At 41.0% G+C, this 10,768-nt stretch overlaps 1 protein-coding gene and 1 pseudogene across 1 annotated transcript in view; both read left to right on the top strand.

Annotated features, from left to right (window-relative positions):
- Positions 1-10,768, top strand: part of CA5B (carbonic anhydrase 5B) — a 30,721-nt gene that overhangs the window by 13,452 nt on the left and 6,501 nt on the right. The window contains exons 5-8 of the mRNA XM_011363044.2: positions 2,516-2,713; positions 8,152-8,270; positions 9,504-9,599; positions 10,113-10,175. Of these exons, the coding sequence (XP_011361346.1) occupies positions 2,516-2,713; positions 8,152-8,270; positions 9,504-9,599; positions 10,113-10,175 (476 nt within the window). The remainder of the gene's footprint in view (positions 1-2,515; positions 2,714-8,151; positions 8,271-9,503; positions 9,600-10,112; positions 10,176-10,768) is intronic.
- LOC111741774 lies at positions 8,552-8,670 on the top strand (annotated as a pseudogene).

The raw sequence follows: 10,768 nt of genomic DNA on the forward strand, positions 1-10,768 counted from the left end.
AAGAGTGACGTAACCTGTGTCAGGATGTCATGTCATCTATTCTCATTGACAAGCGCTCAGTAGCTCAGCTGCTGAGGGGCACCGCGGCAGCTTCTCCATAAAAGTGTATGAAGAAACAATTGTGGCACAGGGACATTTAGACTGTAAGTTCCCAGAGTTTGTGAGGACTGTCTGAGAGTGTTCGGTCTGGGCAAGTTGGCGACTTGGGCCATCTCAGGGAGTTACTCAGTCTTCCTGGTCTCTCCCATGTAAGCAGGAGGTATCCATATTATTAAACTTATGTTTTTCTTTGTTTAGTCTGTCTTTTATCATAAAGGAGGTTAGCCAAGAATTCAGAAGGGTAGAGGGAAAATTATTTGTCTTCCCCCTAACATATAACGTGTAATTATTTGCCTCCGCCCTGCTCTGCAAGCCAGAACTGAGCTGGCTTTCAATCACTTGCAGATTGAATGAAGATGACAAAGACCATCACTGGGAAGCTTTCACTCTCCTTTTAATCTCTATTTCATATTACCCTACTGAGCACATTAATTTTTCTCTAAAAATCTTTCAGGTTTATCTTTTCCTTGCCTTGCCCACAACCACCAGCCTAGCTCCGGCCTCTACTCCATCTTCCCAAACTCCGGTCTTGACATTTTCTCCAGCCACTCTTACCTTTCCTTCTACTGAACTCATCCTGCATTCACTCTCACCCCGTTTAGCACCCAGCCATGCCTCATGTAATGTGTATTTGCTTTATCTGCTCAAAGGGCCTGTGTCAACTCCAGGTCTTTAGGGCCTGAGTCCTATACTTTTTCTACAGGCCCAGGCTGAACTTGGTACCAGGCACAGAGGAGGCACTTAATGCTTATTTTACTGATGAGGAAAACCAAACCAGTTGATACTAAGGCTCTCTACCCTTACCTCACACCCATAGCCTCTCCAATCAGGCAAGCAGGTTTACCCCAGACATCTGCGATCACATGATCACACCTGCCTGTTTCTCTCTCATTTCTTAAACTCCTTGGCAATGCTAATATTCTACCCAGGTTTTGCACAATGCTGCCTAATCCTCAAAGCTCACTTACATAAGAAGTGAACTCAGCATGCATATTTATATGGGACCATATAATCCCTCCAGTGGATTTCATCTCCCTCTGGTCCTCATTGCTCTGACATCTCTGCTGTGATTCTAGAAGTGTTTGGGCCTCTCCTTAAGGGCTTAAGTGTCTCTACATCCCCCATTTTCCTCTTCGTCATGGTATGACACTGTAGGGGAGGAAAAGTAATTTTTCCTCTACCTTAGGTTCTAGGCTGAACCCCTCCCCCATAATAAAAGACAGATTAACAGGGGAAAAACAAACAGAAGTTTAATAACACGGATACCTCCTGGGTACATAGTAGAGACCCAGAAAACTGAGCAACTCCCTGGAATGGCTCAAGCCACCACCTTCAATATCATCTTCAGCTAAAGACAAAAGAAGATGTTGGGGAAGGGGAGTCAGTTATGGGGAGGTTATCAGGAAAAGCACAGTAAACAAGAGGATGATTGTTATGCAGATCGAAGTCACCTTCTCCATTTATGAGAGTTTCTGGAGACTTGGTCGTCCTCTTCCTGGTGCGGAGAGGGAGACACCTTCACAAATGGAGATTTCCATTATATATGTAAATGTCTTAAGAAAAGGTAACTTCTCAATTTTCAGAGCCTCTCGGGTGTCAGCCATTTCTTAAAAATAATCAGGCTAAAATAATCTTTATGCCAAAGAGATTTTGGGGCAGCCCACCTTGTTTCCCATCAACAGGGTCCCCAAGCCCTGAACATCTTACTTACATATCTCAAACTGGAAGAAATTATTCTTTTTCTTCCCAGACTCATCAGTATGTTTCTTAATTTTTCCAAAACCGTAGAGTGTGCCCCCATCTCAACTGGAAGCCTATAATATTACATTGCGTGTAAGGAATCCAGAAATCTTCAAAATAGTAAGCTAAATTATAGGATGCATGCTATGCAAGCCTTTATTTCTACCAGCCGCACAACTAAAACCTTAATGCTTGGTTGAATGTTCACTTTTCAAAAATTCTTCCTCCTCTTCCCCCATTTCCTTTGTTAAAAAAAAAGTCCGTTATTGACAATTGCGTTAATTTCTCTCTGTGTTTAAAACTACTTTGGCAGTTGGGGCCCAAGAAATTATCAATAAAGAAAAGACATTTGAGAAGACCCATTTTCTCATGTTGCTAATCTCCACGTGTTTTCCTGTCATCACAGGACTGGGTCGCACTTAGTTTAGGCAAAATTAGAAAGTCGACTGGGAGGCTTTAGTTTGACAAGACAGCAGAGGCTGCTCCTCTGCTAGGGGCTCTCTGACCTGTGTGTCCATGTCCTCTGCTTTCGTCAGTCCACGAAGCTCCTAAGTGGCTAAGTTCGGAGACTTCTAGTCATCATTAGTGTCCACAGGCTTTCCGCAAATGGAACAGCCTGGTGTGTGATCCTGGATAGGGCACATTCTGATGGCAGGCCTGACGTGCTTTCTCCTAGTGCACCCACTCTGGGAGAGCATGGACCTGGTCCCAAGGGGTGAGCGCCAATCACCCATCAACATCCGGTGGAGGGACAGTGTCTTTGATCCTGACTTAAAACCACTCATCATCTCTTACGACCCGACCACCTGCCTCCACGTCTGGAATAACGGGTATTCTTTCCTCGTGGAATTTGAAGATTCTACAGATAAATCAGGTGAGAACCAGACTTGTAGGCTCATCTGAGTTAAGGGTACACTGTTGTGTTGGCACAGGCCACATCACGCTGCCTCTATGGCAGCGCGGACCTCTTTCGTTAACAATAACAGGACTCATTGGACTTACTTTTTCAATGTATGAAAAAAGCCCCTTCTAGTTTTTATGCACATTTTCTCCTACTAGTATAGAGTACTTTTTATTAATAAATATGCCTATCTCTAAGTATAGATTCATAATTGATATAGAAATAAGGTGTGAAATAAATTAAAGCTTTGTCCAAAATTTATTTTGTATGTGTTTATGAATATAAAGTGATTTTCCCTGCTCAATAAGTTTACGAGACACTTTTGTATTAAGTAGTAATACTGTTTAATCAGATTTAACTGATCAGATTTCAATACCTTTGAAATGGGGCGAAAAGAATATTCGAGTTTGCATGAGGTTACAGTCTTAAGTAGTTAAGAATAGTTGCATGTCAGAAAATGGAAACTTGCGTTCTGTTAATTTTGTTCATTAAATAATGATACCTCATTTAAAAAATAACAGAATTTTAAAAACATTTTAAAATTCAAACATTATATTGCTTTTGCATCTTCTCTTTTTTTTTTTAGCCTACCTAGACATGAACTAATCTGAATGATTTAAAGCTTGCCTGAAGCTTTTAGTGTGTATTGAAAACAGAATGTGATTAATTCTATGCAGGTTTTCTTTCTGTTTTCCCCTTTTTCAAACCACATTTAATGGTATCAAATAGTCCTAATTAGTCTGAAATAATTATTATTTGAAATAGTGTATTTTAAGGCTTAAGGAGGGGTTATCAACCAGTGGCAATGTTGCCACCTCTTCCTTCCCAGGGACTGGGGACACTTGGCAACGTCTGCAGGCATTTTATGTCGTCACAACTGGAGGGCGATAGCGTGACCAACGTCTAGTGAGTCAAGGTCGGGAATGTTGCTGAAGATCTGACAATAGACAGGACAGCGTCCGCAAACAATTATCCAGCCTCAAATATCAATAAAGCTGAGATTGAGAAACCCTGATCTAAAGAAAATGAACTTCCTCTTATGAATATGAGGAAGTGAGTTCATGAAAGTGTTCGTGAATGAACTTAACGCAGAAGTGGAAGTGTTCACTCCTGTGTTTATCCTGGCTCTAGGGTTCTCAACTGTGTCCTGGTTTTCCTTGCATCTCCCTAGTGATACCCAGATAGACACAGCCCTCTGGCCCAACTGCAAACAGACTGATCCTCTGCTGGCATTCATCTAATCTCTCTCTGATTCTCTTTTCTCTGACATGCTTCTCTGCTGTTATTCAGGAAGGATTCGCGTCTGACCTTAAAGGCTTAGGTGTCTCTATGTTGTCCCCCATTTTCTTCTTTCTCTTCCATGGTATCACAAGACCCCCAAACCCTGAACATCTTATTTACATTTCTCGAACTAAGAAGAAATTACTCCTTTTTCTCCAGATTTATCAGTATCTTTCTTAATTTTTCTAAAACCCTAGAGTGTGTCCCCATCTCAACTGGAAGCCTGTAATATTACATTTCGTATAAGGATTTCAGAAATCTTGAAAACGGCATGCTGAAGTCCTGTGTTCCACGTGACCATCTTGCATGTAGCAAACTCTGCTTGTCTCCCGTAGAGCTCTACCGTTATTCCTGCCAGAACTGGACTAGTGGGCAGACCCAATCTAGAGAACGCCAGCTCTCATACGTTCACTCTGGATGCACAGCAACCCTCTCAATTAATTAGTCTCAATCCCAGCTGGGTCCTTGGCAACCTTCTTTCTTCTCTTCCGAGGGTCCTAAAGAGTAGTCAGTCTTCTAATGACCTTGACAGTCTAGGGACTGTTGCCAATATATTATTGCTTCATTGAGTTAGAAATCTTAGAAAGTTGTTTAATGGGTTTCTTAATGAAGTGAGTTAATCCCAAGATCGTTCAAGGCAAATAGCTTTTTATTTTATTTTTTAGTCATGTTTTCTCTTTTGAACAATAGATACAAGAATTCTTATCCACCCATTTGCATGGGCAATCTCATATGGAAAACAGATGACCAACATGTTCCTTATAAGAGCTCTTTAGATACCCCCAAATACAACTACTTAAATAATTCTTTGATCTTACCTTCCCTAGGAGAGTCAGACACACTCCTTTTATAAAATATGCAAGAAAAATTGTAGAGAGGTTGCTGATTCTCCACTCGTTTTGTCAGGAAGGACCAAAATAGAGAATCCCTTTTCATTACGATTTAACAATTACTTTCTTTAAGATACCATTAATCTTTAACAAATACCTAACTCTCTTTCTCCTTCTACATTTCAGTGACTGCCTCCTATCTCCTGCTTATTCTTCACTTCTATTTCTCCATGCTGTTGCAAAATAATCGATAGCATTCAAAGAGGAAGAAAGAATGAACATAAAAAATAAAGAAAAAGGAAAAGAAAGCAATGACATCCTAGAAAGGAAGAAAGGCAAGAAACAACTCTAATCCTAGAAAAGAATCTAATAAATATCAATGTCTATAAAGTTCCCCCCAAAATAAAAGTAGGAAGTGCGGCTACAGCGCGCTTTGCAAAGAACCAGGGATCAAGTGTGCAAGGAAAAGAGCTGGGGAAGGCATGTGACAAAATCGAAACATACCAAACCTTATGGGATATAGCAAAAGCGGTGCTCAGAGGGAAATTTATAGATGAAAATGCCCATATTGGAGAAGAAGAAATTTCTCAAATCAATAACCTAGCCTTTTACCTTAAAGGAGAAAGAAAGGAACAAACTAAACCCAAAGCAAACAGAAGGTCGTGATCAAGAGCAGAAATTAATGAAGTCAAAAGTTGGTTCTTTGGGAAAGATCCACAAAATTGACAGGCCTTTAGCTAGGTAGACCAAGGGAACAAAAATAAAAGAAGACTCAAATTACTAAAATCAGGAATGAAAGAGGGGACATCGTAACCAGCCTTACAGAAATTAAAAGGATAATAAGAGAAGGTATGTGAGCATCTCATACCACCGGTCTCTGCTGGGTATTGTTTTGTTATTTGGCTCCCCTGAATAGGACGCAGCTGTTGATTTTAATAAGTGTATGTGAGGGATGCAAAATATTGGGGGGAAGGGCACTGAACTGTGCCTGGGCTGAGTCCCATGGATGATTCCTGAAAATTATCACCTCCTCTACAATTTCTCTCTTCAGCAATGTCACCAGGCATTAAAGAGGAGGAGAGATGAGTCCCATTGATCTCCTGAGAATGCTTCCTGCCCTATCTGGCTTCACTTACTTTAACTTTTAGGGGGCATCAACAATGAACTTACTAAGAATGCTTTCACAAACACTTTAAATTCTCCTTCCCTATTTTTCGTCTTACATCCACTTTTTTTTGGAAGAAACAACATAATGCTTTTTAGTAAATTTACAGAGTGGTGTGACCATCAGTACGATCCAATTTTAGAGCATTTTCATCTCCCCAAAAGGCTTCATGCCCATTCCTGCATTTACTTTTATTTGTACGGGACCTGTGTGTGACCTTTCCCCTCACCATCTATTTCTCTGCTAGCTCCCTCACCTCCATGTTAAAAGCAGAGTGAACACTGCAGAGAATGTCTACCATAAGCCTGACACTATCCTAGGTGTTTTATATTATCTAATTTTTTACAAGTTTAATCCCGTTTCATGTTAGAGTACAAAAAGAACAAAATATCAACAACTTCAAATAAATAAGTATGTAATTATTTGATATATCTTACCACTGCTCTGCTAATTCACTGTCTTCTGCCTCCCTTCTCTGCCCCGTTTCTTGCCAATTACCTGCCCCTCTCATTCACACATCTGCGCCGCCTAACTAACAAACCCAACAGACACTTTACAGTCTATTTCTTTAGTGACTCATTACATTAAGGATCTCCTAAGTGTCAGGCACTGTGCCAGGTGCTCAGAATAGAAAAAGGAAGGGATGGTCCTGCCTTTCAGAGGCTCACGGTGTGCTGGACAGACAGACCCTTGAAGAGACGATGCTAATGTGGATCGCCTAACACTGGGAGGAAAGTGTGCCCGTGGGGTCTGGTAGGAGAAGGCTTCCCGGTGGAGGTGACACCTAGGCTGTCTATGCAGAGGTGAGCGTGTGAGGCAGTGTGGTGCTTGTATTAGGTGTTACTAATACAAGAAGGAAGCGGCAGACGAGGAAATCCTGATGTTGGCAGGAGCCGATTCACGGGGAGTTCTGCGGCCCGCGCTGAGGAGTGGGAAATCTGGGTGCAGCTTAGCTGGGTCTGTCACTAGGCTGTGATCAAGGTGTCAACCACGAATGGGTCTCATTTCAAGGCTTCTCTGGCAAAGGATCCTCTTCCAAACTCACTCGAGCGGCTGTTGGAGACATTTTATCTTTATATCAGTACACTTTAGTACCATCCTATGAATTTAGTGAATCGCGTGGTATTTTCTACACCTCCCCTGTCCCCCGAAGAAAAGTGGTCATCGGTGACTTCACTCACCTCTTAAAAAACTCCTTCCTTTTAAAGAGGAAGTTAGGCAAATTATTTTCAAAAGCAGACCATTGCATGACATATCCAGGGTACTTGGTTGTTGGGATCGAATGCACTAAACTCTAAAGGTCATTAAGATAGATGAGGTGGATGGCTTTTGTGTTATATTTGTTTAACCATGGACAGACATTACAGGGTTGGATTAGATGGAAGAAATGAGGAACTAATATGCTTTAGCGAATTCAAGCAAAAAACAAAACAAAACAAAACAAAACACCAAAAAACCAGCACCACCCAAACTCTCAGGAAAAGTGACTTAAAAAATTTGTATGTGAATCTTTTGCCCATACTACAATGTATTGATTTCATTAGTTCTAGAAAACTTGAGTCTAAACAAAAGGTATTTATTATCCAACACAGTGAAGCCAGTGGTGAAGTGTGTGGATGACTCACATTGTTTACTCCATCCAAAAACAGATGAGGAATAATTTTTAACTTGTAAATTTCCTATTCCATCTCAATGGAAAAAAAACACTAGTATCTTCAGAAATTGCAGAGCAAAGTATCAGTGCATAAACAAGAAAGAGAATATCTTTTGTCCCCATATTTAAGTTTTATGAGATTGGATTAGATGATATGTTGAAAGAAATTTGCATTTTACTGTACCCACAAAAATACCTGGGCACAGTAAATATAGAACATAAAAATAAGTCAAAAATTGGCCTTTAACAATTGCATGTAGCCTGGAGTGTAGTTAGATCTCGGTGTCATTCAAAGTACAGGTTCTCCTCTCACACATGTATTAAGTGTGTGAGAATCAAGTTTAGAAACACTTGTATATAATAGAGTGTGCTCCATCTAAGACAGTTCATATAGAAGGTCCGCCCACAGATTTAGCCTTTTCCCTCCAATCATCCACGGCGTGAAAAACTGTCCTCTAAATTGTTGGATATGCCATTTCAGTGATCAAGGGAGGACCCCTGGAACATAACTACCGACTGAAGCAGTTCCATTTTCACTGGGGGGCCATCGATGCCTGGGGCTCCGAGCATACCGTGGACAGCAAATGTTACCCAGCAGAGGTATGTTGAGAAGCTTGGGAACAGTGACAACTGTGGAGAAGTGGGGCTAGTTCTGAGTTTCTGGTTTTAAGAAATTGTCAGAAAGAATCAGGTGATTCCTATAAATCTAAATAGTTCTCTTGGGGGCATATTAGGTTATTTTCAGTTATTACATGTAAAATGATAACTGCCCTCACCTCAAATAATATAGCAGAAGTGAACCTTAGGATTCCTAAATAGTATTTTTTTTTCCAGAATTCTAGGCTAGGCTCAAATCGTAGCTTAAAGTAAAAACCCAGGCAGTCTACGACCATGCCACCCTGAACATGCCCGATCTCGTCTGATCTCGAAAGCTAAGCAGGGTCGGGCCTGGTCAGTACTTGGGTGGGAGACCACCTAGGAAGACCAGGTGCTGTAGGTATTAAAAAAAAAAAAATCCAGGCAACAATGCAGGGCCACCAGGTCCAGTTAATTAAAGTGACAGAGGGCGGGAACCTAAAGGAAGGCAACGACAATCGAAATAGAGAAAAAGAGCAAGGTTGGCAAGTGTTTCTGAAATAAAAGCAACAGGACTTAAGGCTGGGTCATCTTGGGGAGGGGGTCGAGGTGGGGGGCGGGCGGTAGGGAGGCCAGGCAAGGCGAGGTGAGGCAACCATGACCGTGAGGGTCTCACTTGGCAAGCTGGTGATGATTCAGTCATGAATGATGGATGAGGAATGATCTGCAGGGAAATATAAGGAGCATATAAGTAAATTGAATTTTTTCTTACAACTTTCCCCCTAATTTACTTTTAAATGTTACCTTAAAAAGAAACGCATTTTAAGTGGTTCTCTCTTAAAGAAATGTGTCTTCAATTCTTGCCTAATTCCCATAGGGAGAATTTATTTCTCTCAAGATAAACATCCCTCCTTTAGATGCAAGCGGATTTGCAATATGAGTGTTTCATGCATATCAGGATGGGAATGGACAAATGTTGCTTCCTCACTGAAATGTTACTCACTTTGCTATATATATTCTATTTTGCTCCTAAAATAAATCACTCTATTCCAAAGTAATAATAGTTGCTGTTGCCGTATACACTTCTGCTTGTTCTTTGTTTCTATCTCATTTTACATCATATCGTTGTATGCTTTTCCCAGTGGCTTTATTTTGGGTGAGGAAACATGTTAAAATATATGTTAAATAAGGCTGTCTGTTTGTTTTGGAGCGATCCTATGTGGTCACGTGTCAAAGCATCTTTTCATGGTGTTTCAGCTGCACTTGGTACATTGGAATGCAGTGAAATTTGAAACCTTTGAGGATGCAGCTCTGGAAGAAAATGGTTTGGCTGTGATAGGAGTATTTTTAAAGGTAAAAATGTCGTACGAGCTTTAAGTGATGTGTATACAGTCTTCCAGGATGAAAAGGTACCATGCTACAGTGTTAAGTTCTATGAATATTGGGGTAAAAATAAACAATGGTTAAAATTATACTAGATCGTTATGAATATATTTCAAATGGTATAAAATCGCACAGTTCAGTAGAGTGGTTATAAGCCACATGTGGCAATTGAGCGCCTAAAATGTGGCTATTTTGACTATGGAACTGTTTTTAATTTTAATTAACTTAAATTTCAATTTAAGAACTGACACTTAAGTGTTGGAGCAGGGGCCCCTTCCCTATCAGCAAACAGCCCACTCATGCGTTCTGTCTTGAATTTAATTCAGTGATATTTATAACATTCTAAATTACTAGTTTAAGTGTAGTTTAAGTCATGTGGTTGGTTCGTTTTTATATAACCAAGTGATTAAATTTAATTCACATTCTTATAGTTTCAGAAGTGAGATGTCAATTGTTTTTAATATTTTCTCATTGCTTCTTTAGCTAGGCAAACATCATAAAGAGCTACAGAAATTGGTAGATACTTTGCCATCAATCAAGCATAAGGTAATGTGTTTTTCCTAAATCACTTGAAATATATTTTATGTTTCACTCTCAGAGGAAATACTAACAAGGCATTTTGAACTGGAAAATGTAATTCATTTCAGTGTAATTCAAGTTCTCCTTGAAAGTCGCCTAGAAAACAGTTGGCCATTTATGATGCTGGTGTGTTGAGAGAAACCCTGGCCCTGGGCCACTTTTCAGGGGATAGAAGGGGTTCCATTGGTGGGCACTGGTCGCTCTGGTTTTGCTGCCATGGCACTGGGCACTTGGGGACTCGGGACCATAGTGCTGCCCCCTCCTCTGCTCCCGACAGCCGCTCCTTGTAAATCCTTGTGGAAACACTCAGAGCAGCCTTCTGACTCTGGCTGCCCTCCCTCAGGCAGGGGGCAGAGAAACGTTGGACAGAAACCTGGCTCGTCCGCCCTTAAAGAGCAGTTAACCCATAGCCTTCAGGTCAGACGCCTTTGTCCAGCTTCAAGATGAATTGTTCAGTGTGCAGAATCCCACAGGGGCTGCTCCCCGGAAGTCCACATACTCTCTCTTTCCCTCTGCCTGCCTCTCCGTCTCCCCCTTTTCTCTTCCCTCCTCTCTCTCTC

Source organism: Pteropus vampyrus, unplaced genomic scaffold (genome assembly GCF_000151845.1).
Source record: "Pteropus vampyrus isolate Shadow unplaced genomic scaffold, Pvam_2.0 Scaffold81, whole genome shotgun sequence".
NCBI lineage: Eukaryota > Metazoa > Chordata > Mammalia > Chiroptera > Pteropodidae > Pteropus > Pteropus vampyrus.